This window comes from Aptenodytes forsteri, unplaced genomic scaffold (genome assembly GCF_000699145.1).
Source record: "Aptenodytes forsteri isolate BGI_AS27 unplaced genomic scaffold, ASM69914v1 Scaffold174, whole genome shotgun sequence".
Classification (NCBI taxonomy): domain Eukaryota; kingdom Metazoa; phylum Chordata; class Aves; order Sphenisciformes; family Spheniscidae; genus Aptenodytes; species Aptenodytes forsteri.
Window position 1 is genome coordinate 905872 of NW_008794603.1, and position 21569 is coordinate 927440.

Sequence of the window (21569 nt, forward strand, 5' to 3'; positions counted from 1 at the left end):
CGCGGGAGACGCTTCAGCGGCGGTCGCCCGTGAGGGGTGTACCAGGCGTCCGGTTTTCGGGAGCTGGCCGGTGTCTTTTACGGTGAGCAGGAACAACCAGAAACCACCGGTAACCGCCACCGCTCACGCGGCGGCAACCGGTTTTCTGCAGCAGTGACCCTTGTCCCCCATCCCGGCTCGCTGCATCCCACGCAGGACCCGGGCGGACTTGGGGATGGGACGCGGATGCTACGGGCAAGTACCGGCCTCAGAGCCCGGTTTAACCTCCTCGAGCTGAAACTGAGCCACAACTGCCACGACCACGTAAACCGCAGCGCCGGCCAACGCTTCCGCGTATTGACCGGCGTTGATTTGCATCAACTGCCAGTCGCGAAGAGTGCCGTAACTTCCAGGGTACAGAGGAAAAAAAGATAAATCGGGAGATGAAGCGACGTGTTAGGAGTTAAAGAGGAAATCTGGGGAAGAACTGGAAGCAAGACCTGCAGTTCCTGCTTCCCACCCCTGCGCTTTAACTACAAGCACGTTACACCTCCCACTGAAATAAGAGGAGAAACGTGCACATCTTCCAACTGATCTCACTTTCACACCAGAAAGTTCTGCGCGCACACACACCCCTCTGGTGAAGGTCTAAAGCACATCAGAGCAAACATTTCTTTCTCTCTCGCTATAGGCACAAACTGCGGATTTTTTTTTAATTCCTCAGATGAAATTAGGCAGCCTGGTTCCTTGTCAAAGATGAATGTGGGTCATGAACACTGTAGTCTAAATTAGATTATTTTTAAACTCAGTTTAATCATTAAACTGGTACTAGGAAGGATACTTTTCTTTAAACGTTAATCTTGGTGTGACTTCCCAAGTTAAGATACTGTCCAGAAAACTAACACATCATTGCCTCACTTCAGCAAGGCGCGGTAATGTTTAGGGTGAGATCCGGAAAGAGAAACAAGCGAGCAGTTGCCAGTAATTCAGTCAATGCTTTGGCCTTGTAAGATTTGGGTTTGCAGCCTGAAGCGACCTGGAATCAAATCACTGGGGTCAGTAACTCGCAAGGGATGTAAACAAGTGATGAAATGCCGTGATATCCAAATAACAATTAATGGAGTTGTTGTCGGGTACGTTAGGCTGCTTGCACACATCTTTTTGGTGCCCACTCACAGCATTAGCAGAAGGTATCTTTAAAGCACGAGGATTTATTCTTCTTTTGGATGAGCTAGAAATCTCTGGATATTTTGTTTAGAGTCTCCGTGAAAACCTATAAGCAGCCATAAGCAATCATGGCTCTTGCTTAAGATGTGCAATACGATCAAATTTGAAGAGCGGTCTATTTGCTTTCTGTATAAACACCTTATCATTTGTGGCGACGTACACTATCATTTTATATAAATTACTCTCTTCAGTTCCCCAGGAGTTGACACCCAATACGTAGCAGTATTCTCTCGCTAACCTACTGAGCCCAGCCTACAGACGCTTCGGGCGGTGGAGCGCTGGTTCCCAATTAGAAGAGCTCATCAACAGAGGAGAAAGGCAGCACAGCTAGGAAGCAAGAGTCTCCTCCAGAGCGTTGGCTTTGCCGACAGCGTGTGGGACCGCGGTGAGCTGGAGGTAGCTGGGCTGGTGGCCGAGCCTGCGGGCGCTAGCCCGGGACGGGCTCCCACGGGGGGAGCAAGCCCGAGCGCACAGCGGGAGGGCAGAGGGGAGCAGGGAAGGGGAACGGGGAAGGCTGCAGCAGTGACGGTCACACGACTCACGTAGCTTTTGCCTCATCTTTCTGGCAAGGACTTAACTACGTCGTAAACAGAAGACTCTTCACCCGCATCTGTTAAACAAACTTTGTTTTATTCACACAAGGCAACGCACACATATTGCAGACAGGAGGCCAAACGGATAGTCCAATAAAACAGATCCCCTCTTCTTAATACTGCAAACTCTTTAAGATAATTTTCTGTAAGAACTGTGATACATCTATTAACCAGCACACATTCACCTTAAACCCCAGACAAAACGGCAGCAGAGCCTTCGCCTGAATTCGCAGTTCAGGCCTGCCACCCCTTGGCAGCCGGGGCACTCGCTGGCCGACCGAAGATGTTACAGCGCCAGTGAAGGGAGCAGAGCTGGGAAAGCTCAGAGGTGCTCAGAACCTGCCCCAGCTGCATTTCCTTTCCTTCATTTTTCATTTTCACCAATTCAAAACAGTTTGAGTCAGCTTCATGTAAAATTTAACTGGCAAGAGCCATAAATTCTAAAAAGTTATTCATTCAACAGACCCATCACAGTGTTCAACGTAAGCAAGGAGTAGTGCCTGTTATTTCTTAGGAAAGATGCATAGATAAAAATAAGACCAAAAAATTTTTCCTATCAGAAAATAATTCCTGTAAGAGACTGCAGCTGCAGCCGTGTCCCGCTCAGCTCTCCTTTCTAAGGGACAGCCTTCAAAAGAATTACACTGTTCCACCAGTCCGTGAATGTCTATGAACGAAACCTAAAGTAAAACGAACACAGAACATTATTGTTAAGGTTTTCTTGTTACGGAAACAATCTGATTTTTTAATATTGTAATTTCTGTCCCAAATTAAACAGACAACGCATTTGTCACATCAAGGCTCTATGAAAGACCACAGTTTCTCGAAACACGGCTCTGCACGGTGGTATTACAGACAAAGTCAGTTGTTGCTTTCAGCCGACTAGAACTTAGACATAATAGGTTGCCAACCCATACTAGAAGAAAATTTATCTAGTATTGGTATTTTCCTCACCCATGAAACAAATATATTACAATAAAATTCTCATTATAAAGTTGCACGAATTTCTACGTTAACCATTAAGAGTTTCTATGAAAAAGCAGAAGTTGTCTACTGTTGATTCCTGATACAAAACAGTAGGTAGAAACCTAGCGTAGAAATCTGAAGTTAGATAAATCCTTTGGCAGCATGTTCAGTTACAATCAGGCCTTAGAAATAAATATGATACTGTATACAAGTATGAAGAGAAAAAACAGATCCTATTAACACCAAAACCCTCTAAATACACCATTTTAATACTAATTAAATTATTTTACACTATCTACAAGTTGCATATCACAGAATTAGGAATATAAGAGATGACAGAATGACAAATCCTGCTTTTATAAAACTTCAGGCTTTAACAGTATGCATATATGTAGCTGTGTAGAAAATCTCAGACAAATGAGTATATACATTATTTATATTTAATAAGTAACTGAACATCATCAAGTTGCATCTGTCTAGCCATCTCAATTTAAGATACTCAATATTTCTGCTGGACCAAAGTTTTGAATCCAATAAAAATACCTACCTTAACCTCAATTTACTAACAAACATGGAGAATCTATACAAATGATAGCAAGGTTTAGTTTGACTACATACCAACTTGGAACAAAGTAAACTCTTACCAAAAAAAAATCTCCAAACAATAAGAATTTTGAACAGCAGCACTGACATTAATTATTCTTCTTAAAGAACGCAAGGACCAAGTTATCAAAATACTTCAGTATTGCAACATGTGTTATTTATACTAAACTACTTCAAGGGGAAGGATAAAGACAAAGTCACGTCAAAAGGAAAGACAAAAGCTTCCTTCCAACTGCACAAATTTAAATAAAAAAAAAAGATTTAAAGAGCAGGTACTGAATACCTTATTGCATAAGCATGAGGCTGCAAATGAATAAGGTCACGATACTAAATAATTAAATAAAACGTAAAAGAAATGGAGGTGGTGCTGAGTGAAGGGTGGTTTTTATCACTCAACAACAGTCTACAATCTGATAGTTCTCATTTGGTAGAAAATTTATACACCAAACATACTTATTTAGACATTTGGGAGTTTCATGCATTTAATCAAGATGTTTTTATCGGTGATTTGTTTCCATTATTTTCCCAATCTAAAGATTATTACTCGTCGTACAATTGTTAAAATAGGTATAAATATGCACAAGTGAGTAGGTAAATAGGAGGAGAATGAAATGATTTTTTTCAGAGGTTGAAACAATAAAAGAAAGAAACCCCACGGTCCTGAAAGATAATTCAGCTCATCCGCTCCTCTTGTACAAACCCCACCCATTAAAAAAGTGCATCAGGGAAGAAATTCTTAGATTTCTTTTCTTAGCCACCAAATGCTACGCTGCCACAGTTCCAAGGCAATTCCTTTTCTGAAGACACGTCTGTCATTTTCAATATGCAACCACTCCTCGGTATTAAATGAGGAGCACAATCCCTCCCACAAAGCACGTGTATTCTGCCTATACAGACAGTGAGTTAAATACACCTTTTTCAAATGGTTTCAGAGTTTCTCTGGCTGTAATCGGCGTTTATTTAGACATGGAAATGGTGGCAGAGAAAGGAAATCCAAGAGAAGCAAGAGCCCCCTGGTCCCATAAAGACGATTCCTGTTCCGCTCGGCTCCCCACTGGAAAGGGAACAGGGCAGATTCTCACAGTCTTAAGCTTCAAACATTCTTGAGCCCCTCCTCTACCACAAGGAACTACAACAGTCCTTCACTTCTAAATACATCCACAAAGGAAAAGAAAAGAGATTCTGTACAAGTTTCTGGCTCAGCACCTTGCACCCACAGAGTGCCCACAGAGCCAGCTGGGAGCATCCCTTGCCTGCTCTTGCAAAGGAGACCTGTGCTTGCAGTACCACCTCTGCCAAAAGACACAAGTGAGTTCTAGCAAAACCCCACCTGTTTTCTTCAAGAGAAACACATCGGAAGTTCTCTGTGGCTTCCCAAAATCTAATAGGCAGCACTGTAAAAATCTCATTTCTCCTGTTTCTGTAGGTACATGGTCCTCACTGTCACACTGTCAAATCATTTTCTCTTCCAGCTCTCATCTGCTGAACTCGTGCAGTTGTTCCAATTAGGCAGCGCACATCATATTGTAAAGCTCACTACAGCAGCGCAGAGAGAAGGCGGTCTCTAAATCTGCAGAGATTCTCTACAGCCGCTTGGACAGAAGGAGTATCGTAAGACACCAGAGGAGGCAATGCATAACGAGAGCAACGTGTAACAATGATCAAGCATCCTCAAGTTCATAAACACGTTTAAAAGCAAATTATTTTTGGACAATCTTTTAACTTAAGATTCACAAGTGGCGTTCCTTGAAACCACTGAAATAAGGGCTCAAAGTGATCTGAAATTATTTTAAACCATCAGCTAATCTAGTTCAAGCTATCTTTATGCAAATGCTTAACAATCAGATCTGATGCGTATTTTTACCCTGCATCACCCTAATGCAGTAAGTTGGGTTATTTAATAGGAAAACGTATTTTGATATCCATGACAGGTATTCATACAAATCATCAGGTCAGGCAACCTTTATTCATTAATTCAGAAATATGAGCTGGTTCGTTTTTAAAGGAGAGGCTGTTGGTGGTAATTTGTTTGTTGCTGTAGAACGGAATGAGCAGGAACTGCCACGGGATAACCTGGTCCTTGAGGCAAACTCGACGTGTTATTCTGGTAAGCCGACATATCCACCGACATTCCCATCTGCTGCTGGGTGTAAGCAGCTGTGCTGGCAGCTGACGGCAGGCCAGGGTTCTGGTTCACGTACGTCTGGTTTAACACAGAATCCGGTCCTGGGCTGTAACAGAACAAAACAAATCTAATTCTGACAAGTTCATGTCTGTCTATCTGACAAGCAGATTTGCAAATAAGAATATTGCTTAGTCCAAAAGCAATCTGTGTATTTTCAAAAACGATCAAAACCAGTATCACATGTCATTGTAAATATCCCAAGAACACACGACCTCTAGACAAAGTAGTAAAATTACCATCAGGAAGAAGGTGACGTAACAGTTTGCTGAAGCGATACCTTAAATACGCAGCTTGAGCTGGCTGAGTTGCTCCAGAAGAATTTATACTTTGAGGCAGAGACCTCAGCTGCCCAATCTGATCAGGTCCTAGGCTATAACCTGGGGAAATGGTGACTTGGTGAACACCCTGGATCATGTAGTTTCCACTAGGTGGCTGTACAGGATATGACTATAAATTAAAAACAAAACAAAACAACAAAACCCACATTGTATGCCTTTTATTTTCAATTAAAGTAGCAGCAAATGTGGCACAGAATACCACTACAATGAACAAATATGTCAGGGCTCAAAGGCTGAATGAACATCAATTAATTTTTCCAACAAGGTTCTGAAACCAAAACATGTAACTTCTCGTAACACGTTTGAAATAGGCATCCTTTATTGCCTCGGAAGGTACCTTTTTCAGAAATGCACTGCTAACAAGGTCAGTGCTTAATATCTGAAAGAAGAACCTTTTGTATCACGTACAAGACCTCTGCCACTCCCAGAAACCTTATTTCTTTTTATCCCTTGTTTGCCTTGTCTTTAAAATGTTCAATCCTTACATATTTTGATGCACAGAGTTGAGTAGGAAGATGGGCACCATATGAGATTTGTTATTTAACACATTTTAGAATATTCTTATGTTTTAATTTCCAAAACTCACACAAAAGGAAAGCAAGAACTTCAGTTTCTTGTATTTCTGGTTTAAGCTAATGCAAGTCTTTACTCAAAATTCAGATAGAACAGGTGGTATAACATGCTTAGTCTACAGAAGTCCATGCTGCTCACTGGTTTTGTGCTAAGCTCAGCGTGGTTAGCAGCATCTTGTATTTTTCACTGCTGGAAGCTGGAGGCATGCATCTTGAACAAAACAGTAAACTCCAGTTGCCTTTTGGCTTAAATTACTTTTTAACCTCCAAATATAATGAATTTTCCATCGCTACCAGCAGTTAAGGACATGGAATTACTTTTAACTGACATATTTTCAGATCTAGCCGTTGCTATGGCAACTATTCTTTTCCCACTGAACAATTAACATTAAAGTAAAATTCACTTGAAGTAAAAACACTCATTCTACGCTTTCTCCAAAAAAGATCTTTAAAAATCTCTGTCTCCTCCATTTGTTTTCTTAAAACATCAATATGGCACATTGGAGATACTGTAAAACAGTTTTGAGCAACTACACCCCCTAATACAACATGTTCATTTCTTAAGGGGGGGGGGAGGGGAGGTGCTAAAACCAGACAGGGTTTCTATATTTAGAAAAAGTACACTGCACTCACGATTAATGCACTAATACTAAAGTTCACTCACATCCCCGCTTCTAGACAAGAAGGTAACATTTTACTTTAAGACTGAGGACATGACTCACAGCAAGAATATCCACCAAGCTGCTGAAACACACCATTCTAACTAAAAAATTAATCATGGAATGAATCTTCTAGTATTTTCAATACAGCATCGTTCTGTTAAGTAGAGCAAAATTAACAACTATACCTTATTGTACAAGCAGGTAATTGCAAATTGAAGTACTCTGCTCTAGTGTGTAAATGATATTTTATTCTAAAGGCTATAAAAAGTCACCAGGCAATGTCAGATTGTTCGTAGGCTAGCAAGAAAGCGTACACTTCATTTTTGCTGTCATCTTTTTAAATAGAAATCTATATTAGGAAAGTCTCTATTTCCAGAAAGGAGTACTGACCTGCACTGAAACACCAGAAGATGTAGGTGGGTATTGTGCAGGATGGTGGAGTTTTGAGTAGGCTGAATACATCGGTGTTTCATTCATCAGTTTGTTATAGAGCTCCAGAGCTTCTAGAACTTTCACATTCAATTCAGACAATTCCGAATGTTTTCTGTTTCAAAACAAACACATGCAAACACTAAGTTTCTCTAACACCTAGTCTTGGACAGTATAAAAGAAGAGTGGTTCATTAAACAGTTTTGAATATGCAAGAAAAAAAAAAAACCACCTCAAAAGGTAGATGGTCAATTTCTTACACATCTATACTGTAAAATTGCCATTCTGTTTCTTATACCAATGGGACTGGAAGGAGAGTCCAAGTGGTGATCAACTATTCTTCCCTAGCTGCAATAAGGCAAACAACTCCTCGGATGTTAGGTACCTTTTCTTTTCACCCTCAAATATCCCTATGAGTCTGAGGGGGAAGAGGTGAAGACAGCATTGAATAGGTTTTCCTGTCATGGAGGACAGTCAGCAGCAGACTGAAAACACCAAGCTCTAGACAGATTGCAAAAGGCTACAGTCAGAAAGTGCCGATATAAAATGCACCCACTAACTTATGCAGTAAGTTTTGGAGAGCAGCAATCAAATCTTAGTACACACACTGGGACTTTGGTACCTAAGTGTTAAAAAATAAAAGGTAGAATTGTCAAAATTTCTTTCTTGCAAGATTTTTTAGCTTGGGAGATGAAAGTACCCCCCCCAAAAAATTAATACAACTGAACAATTTAAAGTAAATCATAGTAAATAACACAGAAGCTACGTAAAAAATTAATACAACTGCACAATTTAAAGGAAATCATAGTAAATAACACAGAAGCTACGTTAGGGCTCACCTATCTATCTCTTCTAGTTTTTCATCTATCATTGGACCCATCTGTTGACAAATATCTGTGAAGACAAAAGCGTCAAGGTAGTTAACGCCTGGCACAATGAAAAGTTTAAATGCAGCCAAAAAATACTTTATCGAAGTAGACTAAAATAGGATACGAAATTGGAGAGTGCACCTAGTTATCATGTGTGTCCCATTCCTCCAGCCCAAACAGACAGGAAAAATACTTTGGCTATTCTGCTTTGCCATCCTCTCTCCTCTTTCCCGTCTACCCTCTCAAACAAAAGACTACTGACGAAAAACATGGAAAATCCTGCATTTCTGCTTGCACTGTGCAAGATCTATGCCTTTCATCTCCTACTGGAATATCCAATCTGGATCTGCTTTACTGTAGAGCTTCCTTTACCTTCACTTTTTCCATTCTGGGAACACTCCTTTTTTAAGGTACGCTCAATTGTTATTACACACCTTGAACTAATTGGCTCTTAAGGGAACTGAACCTCCTCTCCCCTCCTAGCCAGCAGTATTTTGGAGAAATTTTGACACAAAATTAATTGCTTATTTCAAGCAGAGTTTTAATCGGTGGCTGGATCTTGCTGAGATCAGGCATTGTACACTAGCTGGAAGTTATGCAAATTACTCTGCTAAACACGGAGTTGGCTTGGCAACTATTAGAAAATTCGGAGTTATACATATAGTCCCATGCTCCCACTGTGAAATAAGCTATTCTACAGCACACTATTAGTACAGAACACGGTTCCTCTAAGCTTAAAATAAATGCAAAAGAATTACCAGCTCAATCCACAAGAGGTAATTGTGAGAAGAAATACAAAAACTAGCTAACTTAGCGCTCAAAGTACCTTCTGAGTCTAGAAGATCTGGAGAATCAAGCTTTAAATCTGTAGGATCTATACTCTGAAGTACCTGCAGTGTTTTATCCATCTTATCCTGGAAGGTGAAGAGGAGATTAAGAACAGTTATTTCTGAAGCATGGCAGAGACTGTTTTAATTTTCAAATTAAAAAAAAGTTCTTTATATAAAAAGAATTATCCGCTAACATTCAGTAACAAAAGAATGTTTCGACCAGTGTAAAATCTCAGCAATTTTTTACATTGAAAGCGACTGCATAGCATACCTCATCTATATAAACTGGCTCAGGTTCTGCTTTCTTAATTTCTTCTGTAGTATCCTCAGGAACAGAATTTTTATCCACAGTTGCTGAAAGAACAAACATTAGTTTCTTTTCTGCAGCTGTGCTACTATGCTAACTTAAAATACACAGTTTCTCCTTGCCTGCCATCAGATCTTTAAATGAGAGAGAAATTTGAATAAGTGCTTTAAGCAGTGATGCACCCAGCTGCTGGAGAAGGGAAAGTTCCGACAAGCTGCTTCCTTTGGGCCGTTAGCCTGATTATGAACCTAGGGCCAGCAAGGGAAAGACTCTTGAGTCACATTAGCATCTAAAAACACCTCCAACACACGTACAGTTGCTTTCAGCCAAGTTGTAAGTGTTAAGATTTATTTTGGTACCATGAGCATGAGTAAAGCTAACAATGTGATTCTTACAAACCACTGACATGGGTATGAATGTTATTTTATATTAGGTCTGATGTCTGAAAAGAGACTTTGACGTTTTAAATGGCAGGTTACCGGATTCATATGTAATATGTTACTGACAAAGAATTACGGTAAATTGAACTGAATTTGCGTATCAGGAAAAATGTAACGACTTAGAAGAGACTCAGAAGACAGAAATCGTTGAAGTGAGCTACAGCAGTGGTATATGCTTGCTTGCTTGTTTGAAACAAGGGCAGGATTTCTCTCTCAATTCTTTCCTTGGGCTCACTTCAGGAAGTTATTTTGCTGATGGGCTAATTAGTAGTTCCACCATAAGCCCACCTTTCTAAAATAATCTGTCAGCTTTTCGTAGCTAGCTTACCTGCCTCAGGTTCCACATTTAAGTCAGAAGTCACAAAATTAGACGGAAACAGTCCCACTCCTCTATGATTTTCACCTTTCCACCAATTGGTGTCACTGGGGAAATAAAGATGTATTACAAAACTCTGAACGTTAACGCTAGTGTCAGCGACATATTTTGGGTTTTTCACAGAAAACCTGTGATATCTAATACACTGTTTCCCTGTGTATCCGATAACAAAGGCAAAGGAGAACATTTGTAGAGATTAGCAGCAAAGCCAAAGACAGGAGCTGGGGCAGTCGGGTGGGGAGAAGAGGAGGGATCGGGGGGTAGTAAAATCATCCAGTAGCAATCACTCAAAACTTAGCACAACTCTTCGATTCTTTAGATTGATTAGATGATTGCCCATTATAGCTTCATCTAAAAGTTTACAAGAAGTAGACAAGTGGGGACTAACATTGGAAATATAATTGATCTGTCACAGTCTATTAAATTAGAACAGCATTAGCAGGGAAGAAGTTCTGCTTCTTAGCTATCATTGGGGCAATGGTGATAACAACAATAATTATCTTAAGGATTTTTTCTTCAGTTTTATTCTTAGCAAATGTGATGCTTGATAGCCAGAGATTTAACAATTTCTGGAAGTAGCTGGAATTTAGCACCGTAATGCATATGTATATGCTTATGACATATGTTATAACCAACTAACATTTATCTTAAAAACTACAAACAAATTGGACCTACACCACGGCATGAAATACCCAATGTAATACAGTAAGGTTCTCCCTGCACCAAAAGTGACTTGAGGTCAAAAACTTGGGGTATGGAAAGAATAGTGGAAGATAAAGGGATCTGAGGGAGGCCAGAGTGACAATATACATTTCTGTGGGGAAAAAAGCATCCGAGGGAAGAATTGCTAACCTAAGAAAACAACAGTTCTGGAACAAAGGCACCTTCATATGAGTATATATTATACCTGTCATCCAAAACAAAAATAATTTCTCCACTTTTAAAGGTGAGCTCATTGTCCTCAACGGCTTCAAAGTCATACAGAGCTCGCACCTTCCTCGAGTTCTGATTGTTTTGCTGAATTTCTGCAGATGGGTACAAGGATTTAGTTTCCATTTGTTGCTGTTTCTGCTCTTGCAAAGACAATTCGATAGCTACAATTAGGGGAGGGGGGGAAAAAAAAAGTTTGTATATTTTATCCCTGTATACAAAGGCAGTTTGCTTTCCTAATTAAAAAAAACCAAAAAATTTATTGCTATATTATAAACATGATCTGTATCTGCTTCTCTAATATTTTAAGTTTAAAATCTTTGCTCCAAACTACTAGCTGTATTTCACATTTCAACAGCTTTACTCTGCCCTGCAACAGGATTAAAAGACAAGACGTCATCACACACAGGTTATGAAACATTTAAAAAACCCTCTGCTTTTCATGGTACAGGCCACTACTTGAAGCAGCGCACACACACCACTTATGTCAGCAGCATCATTAGCATGATCAGAAATACTGATAAATTCTTCACTATGACATCTGAACAACTGTAACTATATCCAAGAAAGAGGAGAAAGAACAAAACATTTAAATGTTCCAATTTTTTTTAAAGCATCATGATGAAGGCTAAAATAAAACATGTGGGTGCAGAAGGGAAAAGACCAAGCTCTCTGGAGAGAAAGCAGTCACCAAACAATGCTAATGGCTATGTGATGGGGAAGAATATATCTTACCCCAAATCCTCATCCAGGAGGAAAACACCTTGAATGATACAGTATACTAATTTGCAACCTGCTGTGCCCTTGCTTTCAATTCTATGCAGCAGAAGAGAGTATAACTTCTTATTTCCGTCCATTTTAACAGAACTTCTAGAGCACAAGCCTAACCCAAGGCTGTGACTAGCAATTTACCTTTAGCTATATCTTCATCTTCTTTGTTTTTACTTAATGATGAACCATTCTTAGAAGCATTTGTGGTAGCCTGCAAATGTATTAACAACACAGTAAGTTCAGGTTACAAAGGAAAAAGAAAGCTCTGTAATTATACACCTCAAAAAATTAGTAGTAAGTTGTTCCTGGTTAGCTGCCTTACTGTAACATTTCATTACTGAATCAAGATGACCTTCTAGAAGAAAAAATATTACTCTTCCGAATCTCAGCCAGGTTTTGTTTTGTTTTCAGCAAGGAACAAAGTAAAATAGGTAATCAGACCTAATTTAAATAACTGATCTCATTTAAATAATTATTTTAGTCTCATTTAATAAAGTGAGACTACTTATTTAAATGACTGCTCTTTCCACCTTTGTCCTCCAGTCCTCCACCCCTCCCTTCAAAAGGAAAGACAAGCTCTTTGGAGTCCTACGTCTGCAAAGACCCAAGTTATTAAGCAGCAGCTGGACTGGCTGAAAGGGAGACCTTCCTCCATATCAGAGCAAAAAGCCACCCTCTATCTCAGCTGGTGGGACAACAGGAAGGAAGAGCAAATGTACATCAAGTTGGGAGCTGCTGACTTAAATAATACGACTCTCCACAACAGCATGGTGAAATCATTCTTAGTGTTTTCACCCCGACAAGGAAGTCTTCCCGCACATACCAGGAATTAAGAACCCAGTTTCAGACACCAGCCGTGTCTAAGACTTATCAATGGTCCTAGAAAATGATTCTGTACAAATGTACCAAATAATAATAAACCTCAGCTTTGCTTGTTTGAAGTGAAGTGTATGAGGTAAAAACATCAAGATGTCATTTTATATGTATTTGTAGGAAAGGAAGCATAATTGGTTGCCAGTACTCTGGATCTTCCGTGTTTCTGCCATATGTTTTAACACGTATCCTAGATTTAGAAGTGAAAACATCTTTGTGGAGGAAGGAAAGATTGTAAAAGTAAGAAATCTCTCTGTGTTTAATACAGAGAAAAGTAAACTTCATGTAAGGAATACATAGTAGAAGCTGCAGTTCTAATTTTCAGGACTGATCTTCACCTGACTCATAATTAACATGAAAATATTTAGAAGCATCAATAATAAATCATAGGAAAAAAAATCCCAAACACCTGTGATCATATCTGCCAGCTAGAAGATTAGGCATAATACACCACCAGAAGTAAAATACAAGGGGTGAGGTTAGGGATTGGAGCAGCCCACTACTGCAGAGCCAGGACAATTCCTGACACGGACAGGTAACTGCATCAACAAGAAATGGGGACTCGGAAAAGGAAAGCATAGCACAGATCATCCTAAAAAATGTCTTGATTCCAGACACTGCCCTTCGTTTTGTGAGACTCTGTAGAAAAATGAAGGTGTGTGCTCCAAGTCAGCAATTAGAACCATGAAACACCAAGTACAAAGTGTGGGTGCAGAATTGCTTTGATTTAAGGTGGTGACAGCTCAATGAAGCTCTAAAAATGATCGGGAGAAAAGAATGATCTAAAATGAAACACCTCATAAGGGCATCATGAAATAGCCTTTAGTCTGTTCTTATTTTCTTAGGAAGGCAAGGACATAAAAAAGCAGAATGAATAGAAGTGAACCTCAGCATAAGGAGGCAACCAAACTAAAACAAGGGTCCTACTCTCCTCTGATTGAAAGCACAAAAGATCTCATTTGGACAGCTTTTCATTTTGTTCGCTGCCAGGAACAGTGAACCTAACAGTACCATGTATCCCAAATCAGCTTTTACCTGCGATCCAGCTGCAGGAAAAGTTACACCTTCTTCTTTTAAAGATTTAATAGTTGCAGATATTAAGCTACACTGCGGGTCTTTCTGAAATTCTTCCGACCACTCCACCATTAGAGTTTTTAGCTTTTCACATACTTTTGGATGAGCCTAGAAGACAAAATTGCATAGAAAGGGATGGTGGTACCTCAAAATGAACAGAAACAGTTGTTCCCTCTCGGTAAAACTTTGTTACCAAACCCATTTTACTATAAATAACCTTAATAATTAATAATTGTCTTGATTAAGAAAATTTGGAAAACAGAGCCCAGAATATATGGTCTTTTATACAACGATTCTGATGTTACAGATGGCATGCTTAGCTTCTGGAGCATCATCCTTTCATTGGTAAGCTGGCATAGCTGTTTCCAACACCATTACCCCAATGCAGCAACAGGCTGCAGGTAGTTCAGATTTCCCCAATTCTACCAAACAACTGGTTATTTTAAATCAGGGCTCCTTCAACCCTTACAGCAACCCTCTGAGGTAAATTCTCTTGCACAGCCAAAGCTTAGATCTTGCAGGCAGCTCACCTACCTACACTACTGTTATTTTAGTGGAATCATTTTTAGGTGGTTAAGGAATGGTTAAGGAAAAAGACTGACAAACTTTTTGACTTTTCAAGTGTTAGCCATGTTTCCACCTCAATAGTTTTGGAGAAATTCAGGCTGTCTACCACACTTACCCAACTTTTCTGCACTTCTTATGTTAGTTACCCTCCATTTTACCTCAATTTTCTCTTCATTACTTCTAATTTGCATTGTTATACCCCTCCCAACCACATAAGTTGGTCTAATATAAGATACTGTCTTTCCCTACAAGACAATACCCCTTCCCTACCTTTTATGACCTCTGCTGTCTTCTCCTCAGATGCCAGAACACATTTCTCCCTGTTGACTTCTCAGGTGATAGGATCTCACAAACAACTGATCTTTGTACCATCTCTGTATATACATACGTATGTGTGTCTCCTTGACTCAGATTCTCTCACAAAAAGGAGTTACACATTATGCATTATGTACAGTGCCATCCAGCTCATGGGACAGTTTATGCTATTAGTGCCTGAATTAGGAACTGAGGTGCAGGGACACAGTCTGGGAAAGGAAGATATTTGCTTGCAGTGGGGGCAAACCAAGATCAAGTTCACGCTCTGCCTGCAATTCCTCTGGCTCCCACATTCTTCCCTAGACTCTCGCATGAAAGAGCCTCTACAGCTCCCCTTCCTCCACCGGATTTACGGCTACTCTAAATCCACATAGGACCACTGATTTCATTCAACACTGCAAATTTTATGTGCTAACAACCTCACCCAAAGTGACAATCCACCTTCAGAAAAGCAGGTCAGAGTCACATGTTACTCTACTGTGTGGCTAAAGAATACCCTTCAGAATATACCTCAGTCACATTACACATCAGCTGCTGTTAATCCTGTAATCATGTAACAGCCTTAAAAAAAATTTGTTGGCACAAAAAGAACAACTCTTCAATAGAGCAGCTAATATATGTGAAGGTCATGCCAACGCTACGAGGGTAAAACATGGACCAAAGCGCTTCAGACTCCATACACTTTCTGGTTTTGTTGACAGTTGACGAAAAGACTACAGTTTGAACCCAAAGCATCCAAACTAACCTCAGGACACCTGCTGGTGAATAAGGGTTCTGGGGCCTGCCAGGCTCACCTGCATCTGTTTTACTTGGCTTGTCTGGATAAGAGCCTGGGACTGCACAAATGCAGTGCATGGCCAAGATTTCTCATGTGAGTATATTCCAGATCACATTGTAAGCCTGTGCCTCACATGTAAACATGTGCTGAACAGTAAGAACATTGACAAGTTTGGGCTCAAGCATGCATTTAATTGAAAGAAGAGATGTAGCTTGATAGGCTCAGTATCAGCAAAAAGACATATGTTACACTTGTCTGAACTAATTTTATTTTGGGGAAAAGGGAGAAAGTACAATTTTATCTGCCCTCTGAAGATTATTCCGCCAAGTGGACCAGGGACGTGGGTAAACCATAACTATTTCCCAACTACAAAATAAATTACACTCCAGTAGACCATTCTTCAGTGGGATTAAAGGTTTGTTTTTACATCCACAAGTGCTGTCAGACCATGAAGGTCAATGTTCTATTTCAGAACGGACCATGGCTAATAAGAACAAAGGGGAGGACTTTAAGACCTATTTTTCCATACAAAGCGAGAAACAGAAGAGCTGTGAACTCATTTTGCTTCCCAGCAATTTTATTAGTTTCCTTAATTGCTTTGCTCCACCTCTGATGATTCCAGGCCTCCCATATATTTGACAACTAACTTCTTTTTAACCCATTACCCATTTTTGCCTTCAACTGAGCAGTCATTAGGGGAAAGCTGTTTCTGCTTATTCAATTCATTACATCCAGATTTAGATCCCATCAGCTGCTTGACCCTAACGATCTAGGTCTTCCTTTCTTGGTTACCTCCTCATTCAGCATTCTGAGAACCTCCGGAAACTGAGGAAGTTGTCTGAAGACTTTATCCTTTCCCTTCTCAGTTTTCCCTTTGCACTTCAGCCCATGAATTTCATTCAAGCCAAATAAAAACTCTATTCAAGAAAAGCTGCCTTCACCATTATCAAATTAATCGAGCTTAGAAAGAGTCACAGATTTTAATTAAAATTGCTCATGTAATTTTGTAAAAATTTGGAGTAGGTATTATCAGCCTGTCACTTCTTTAATACATTATATTTTCATAGTAAAAATTAAAGTACATGAATTTCAGTGATAAGACAAACAGCCAGCAGTACCTGCAATTGCACCAAAATTAGAAAATGCATCTTAACTACAACGTTAGTTTTGCCAATTCTTTGCTATGCTGAGACAAAGCAAAGAAGTTAACCAAAATAATTCTTCCCCGGTACTTAAGGTTATAAAAAATTACCTTATTTATTATACCTCGAGCTTCACTAGCAAAATCACGAGAACATACTTCTAAGAAAAATATCTTTCCACAGTTTGATACACAGGCTCCTAAAAGCTGACAACAGAAATACAATTGTGAAAATGTATGACAACAATGAAAATAATCCAAAATAAAAGCATACGTAAAAAGAGTTAAATCTAATCCTCTGTTCAGCATGCACACTCTGACTGACTTCTGCTGAAAATATATAAAGGTATTAGTTGATCGGTACACATTTAATAGCTGCATTACATAAAAGAATACAAAGGTTTTTGAAAATAGTCATAGTCTACTCACTGTAAGTGCTTGCAAAGCCACATGGGGAACTTTATGATTTACTCTCTTCATGATGGCTTTAAGGCAATCCTTTGCTCTGAAAAAGGAACAAAGAAACTATTGGTGATAAATGTGACTGACATGATCCGCAGAATGAGTGATACCAGATACTCAAGTTGGGTAACCAAACAAAACTGAGTCTATTGAAAAAAATGTAACCTAACCTAAATTTTTCCCAAAGCTAGTCTGGAAAAAATATTTAACAACTTGTTTGTTCTTATATGGGTATTGGATTGGAACAGACTCCATTGTTACACTGGCATCTTGTATTAATGTCCATAAAACTGCTGACAGACCATAAGGGGAGCAATTGCCAGTAAGTTGAGGAGATGGATTTGAAATAGACGATGAAAGAAACGTCTACATATAAAAAAGAACGAGGAGCAGCGATGATTAAACACATGGTTATTTTACTGGCTACTGTAAAGGGTCTCTATGGATTAATTTCAAAATGGTGCTAACGGGTTGTCAGCTCTTGGATCCCATTTTCAAGACACTGAGGATACATAAAGATTTTATAATTTGTTTCAGCAAAATCTGAAATAAGTATAGAATAACGATTAGCACTCTAAATGTTACTCTGCTAAGGAGTTTCATACTTAAAATGAGCATTAAAGGCACACAGCAGCTAGACGGGCTGAGGCATATGTAAGGCTTCATTAACACTACTATTTTGAAACCCCTAAAAACATGAAAGCTCTATGTAAAGAGCTGATGCAGTATCTTTACAACTAATATCACTTGCAGTATACTTGAGCTGCTATATTATCAAAGCACAGAAATGTCTCCACAAGGCTGCGTTTCGCCACGTCGCCTAGCCATCTCAGCTTGAACCACCTGTGCTCTTCACCACTAAGGCTCTGGTTCCCTGGTCACTTTACACGGGCACAGGTGAAAGCCACTGATGAAAGTAGTGGACCAAACACCTACCGTCCCTTCCTACGGCAATGCAGTCCCCTTCCCTTCCTGACTGAGGCATCAGCAGTCATGCAGTGCCCGGATCAAGGAACTCATCTGGCTGAGCATGTTAGTTTTCAGCCAGATCACTGCCAAGATCAGATTCACCAGGAATCCATCGCACACGGGGCTAGAGGAAATATTTGACAACCCTCTTCAACGCAAATTCTCTCTCCTGTCAATTTAAAGTCAACGTGGAATTGAAACCTTAGGCAAAGTTTAAAAAAGCCTGTGCAGAAATGAAACCAAATCACTGTTAACATTAAAAAAGATGTTTGTTTCAAGGTTTTGTTTTCTTTCAAAAGATGTCTGTTTCAATGTATTGTGTGTACAGTAGTGAAAGATTTTATGCCACTATATTAAACAAGATAATAAACTGCATCTATATTCACATTTTGGTTTAGAGCAGTAGTCTGGTTTGGAAACAAATTTTCTGATCATTCCCACATGTTGCACATTTAGTTCACAGCCGAGTTTTGCGCATGCGAATTAATTTCCCTTTGGAAGAAACTAAGCCAGAAGCTCCTCTGTGCACACCAAATGTGCTCCAACCTCTCAAGGAGCCATTAGAGTCAGAGCCAGTGACAGGACCTGCAGACAAATTTGCAGCAATGCTGGTGTGTATATTAAGTTTAGCAGAAAAGATTAAACCTGTTCTGAAGGGGGAGGGGGGAAACCCAAACACCCTGAGCTGCAAACTGGATGGATGCAGTGGCTTCAGCACCAACCACTCTGGTTTACTACTCCAGCCCTATCATGCTGAGTTACTTGGTGATGCACACATAGCCAGAGAAGTATGGTTTTAGTCCTAATATTGAGTACCTTTGGTCATAGTTAATATACAAACAATCCAACAAAGTCAACATACTTGTTGTTAAGTTATATTTATTTAAGGGTAGGCAACAATATTTATTATTTTCAGAAGATGGCCCTTACTGAAGGGCAGGAGGGAAGAAAACGACACAAAATTGAAGTAAAATATGCTAGCAGTAGTGGCATTTAAAATTCAGAATGTAGGATTTTATTGTATATACAAAAATATATATTAAGATTGAATTATATATTTTATATATAGTTATATATTTTGCACGTGTAATTACCGCCACTCCCCCAAAACAAGGGTATTTAAAACAGCCCCCTCTACAAAAGCATTTTGTCACTAAAAAAAATAGATTTTTAAGAAAGGACTCAAAGGACATCCTACACTTTTTTTCTTAAGGATTGCCAGACTGAGAAGATTTGCTATTATTCCCTGTGGGAGGTAAATAATACAAAAAGAACTTTCTCAGTGTAGTAATCTCAAACATCACATATAACTGATAAAAATTCTAAGATCGCTTAAGAATTCAGCCTATGCATTAATTCAGGTTTACTTCAAAATTTAAAACATGTTATCACTCAAAAAGATTACCTTCAAATTCAGCAAATACTTTTGGCCGTTATAGGATCACTGAACTACCACTTATGTTTCAGTATTACCACTCAGGCTAAACTGATTCAAACTGATCTGTGTTTTGATTCCCATTTTTTCCCTTTTTCTCCTCCATCAGTCCCATTCTTCCTAATGAATAAACACAGCCAAATTTCTCATCATAAATAGCTAACTGTCCTAGCTAGATAATTTTCTGCAAAGAAACTAGTTCACTTTTTCCTACTGGCACAGTTGCTTCTCAAAACTTATGCAAGATCATTAAATATGAATAACTTGGTCTACTGTGCAAAACTCCATAAAAATTGGAATGCACTCAACATACACAAATTGCTCTACTAGAAAGCCTGTTGGAACGTTTCTTTCAAAGAATTTTAAAGCCAACTACATATATTTGTAGAGCTTGCAGAAGTGTCAGATTGGTAGCACTTTATGCATAGCTGACTACGCTGAGCATTTTGGGACGCGTTCTCTCTGAAACAGTATTCTTCACATGCACATGAAATTACATGTTGTAATGCTGAGATAGAGCTTACCCATTAGGAGTACTTCCAACTTTGTCACATATATCCATAATAAGACCCCAGTCCTCACTGGTGTTGTATTCATTTGTAGCCTTTTCTATAAAGAAAAACAAGATTGATTAAGTGTAATACCCTATTAAGTCCAGATTCTAGTCAACAAACACTGTCTCAGTCATACCACAAAAAAAAAACAAAACAAAAAGACTCCACATATGAAATACTGAGAGGCAGCGTCTTCTACAGATTAGCGCTAACTCTTGCTATCTTGTAAAGTGTTGTGTACCAGTTTTCATATGGGAAGAACAGCACTGGACTAACAGATGCAATAAGTATTTAAAAGATCCAAAAATAGAAAACAACTCTTGAAGTGTAATGTCGTAAATGATGAAAAAGAAACTGCTTCTGTACAGTTTGTTTAGTTAGTCCAGGTTTAAGTCATAGCCGTAGCTTAGAGTTTGCTCAAGGTCTTTGAACGTTTGCATGCCATTAAACATTTCACATGGATGTTCCAAGAAGAAAAAAAAAAAAAAATCTCTTCAGGACTCTAAAGGAAAGCCATCTCCTCATTCAACACACTTATTAAAATACTTTTTTCTACTAGATTTTTCAGGAAAGCTAAACGCCAGAGCAAGTGTTGAGAAAAATAAATGGCATGGAAAGATTAATAAAGAACACAGAGGGGGGCAATAAAAAACAGACTGCTCTATCAAAAGAACGTATCCCTAATTAATATTTGCAGCATATCGTTCTATATATTAACTGATAAGGCTTAACGTTATTTATTTGTGCTTTAAGTTTTTATTAGAGCCATGTTATTTTAATCACATGTAAATATTACAGTTCTATTAAAATAGCTTATAAACAGCAAATGAAATGTTTTATACATTGCATTTGCTGCCTTAATTTTAACCTGCCAATTTAGTATTTTAACTAAATTCAAAGATAAGCGCTTTTAGATTTTTGTGTTATATATTAATCCCATCAGAATGCACTTCATAATCATGGCAATATCACAATCAGTACTTTCACAGAATTTTACTTCAGTAATAGAAGCCACTAAAACCCTTTGGGAACAAGTATTTTAAAGACTATTTAGTAGACTAAAGCAGACCATAATGGTCACTCACTGTTAATGTGAGGGTGTTCTGTGATAGCAGCTGTTCCAAAATCACAAGGTTTGCTGACAGCAATACTACTGCAGGATAAACCCAATTTCACGCGTGCAATTAAGCATCTTCTCTGATAATCAGCTTCGCTACTTAGTTTTGCAGTTAAATGTTGCAACAATACTCGGGCTAGCTCAGCAGAATGGTTTCCACAAAGAAAACACAAGCATAGCAGCCAACAGTGCCCCTAAAAAACCTTT

The 21569-nt window shown here is 39.0% G+C and overlaps 1 protein-coding gene across 3 annotated transcripts; it reads right to left on the reverse strand.

Annotated features, from left to right (window-relative positions):
* Window positions 1–1819: 1819 nt before the first annotated feature.
* On the reverse strand, window positions 1820–20354 carry STAM2 (signal transducing adaptor molecule 2). Of its 3 annotated transcripts, none has more exons than XM_009273146.1 (13): window positions 20216–20354; window positions 17255–17330; window positions 16937–17032; window positions 13986–14132; window positions 12219–12288; window positions 11284–11401; window positions 10329–10423; window positions 9525–9607; window positions 9250–9337; window positions 8394–8448; window positions 7516–7669; window positions 5831–6000; window positions 1820–5599 (listed from the first exon to the last, which is right to left on the reverse strand). In XM_009273146.1, the coding sequence occupies exons 1-13, from the start codon at window positions 20251–20253 to the stop codon at window positions 5368–5370; spliced, it is 1422 nt and encodes a 473-aa protein (XP_009271421.1). In that variant the 5' UTR covers window positions 20254–20354; the 3' UTR covers window positions 1820–5367. The 3 variants fall into 3 exon arrangements, with proteins under 3 accessions (XP_009271421.1, XP_009271420.1, XP_019325997.1); XM_009273145.1 differs by having other exon boundaries at window positions 11284–11470; XM_019470452.1 differs by lacking the exon at window positions 20216–20354 and having other exon boundaries at window positions 11284–11470; window positions 16937–17025; window positions 17255–17331.
* Between the last annotated feature and the right edge of the window lie 1215 nt (window positions 20355–21569).

Coding starts and splice junctions, on each gene's coding strand:
- STAM2 (XM_009273145.1), bottom strand. CDS start 20,253: ATGGATATATGTGACAAAGTTGGAAGTACTCCTAATGG. Junction 17,331..20,215: donor GTTGGAAGTACTCCTAATGG/GTAAGCTCTATC, acceptor TTCCTTTTTCAG/AGCAAAGGATTGCCTTAAAG. Junction 8,449..9,249: donor AGATCTTCTAGACTCAGAAG/GTACTTTGAGCG, acceptor TTGTCTTCACAG/ATATTTGTCAACAGATGGGT.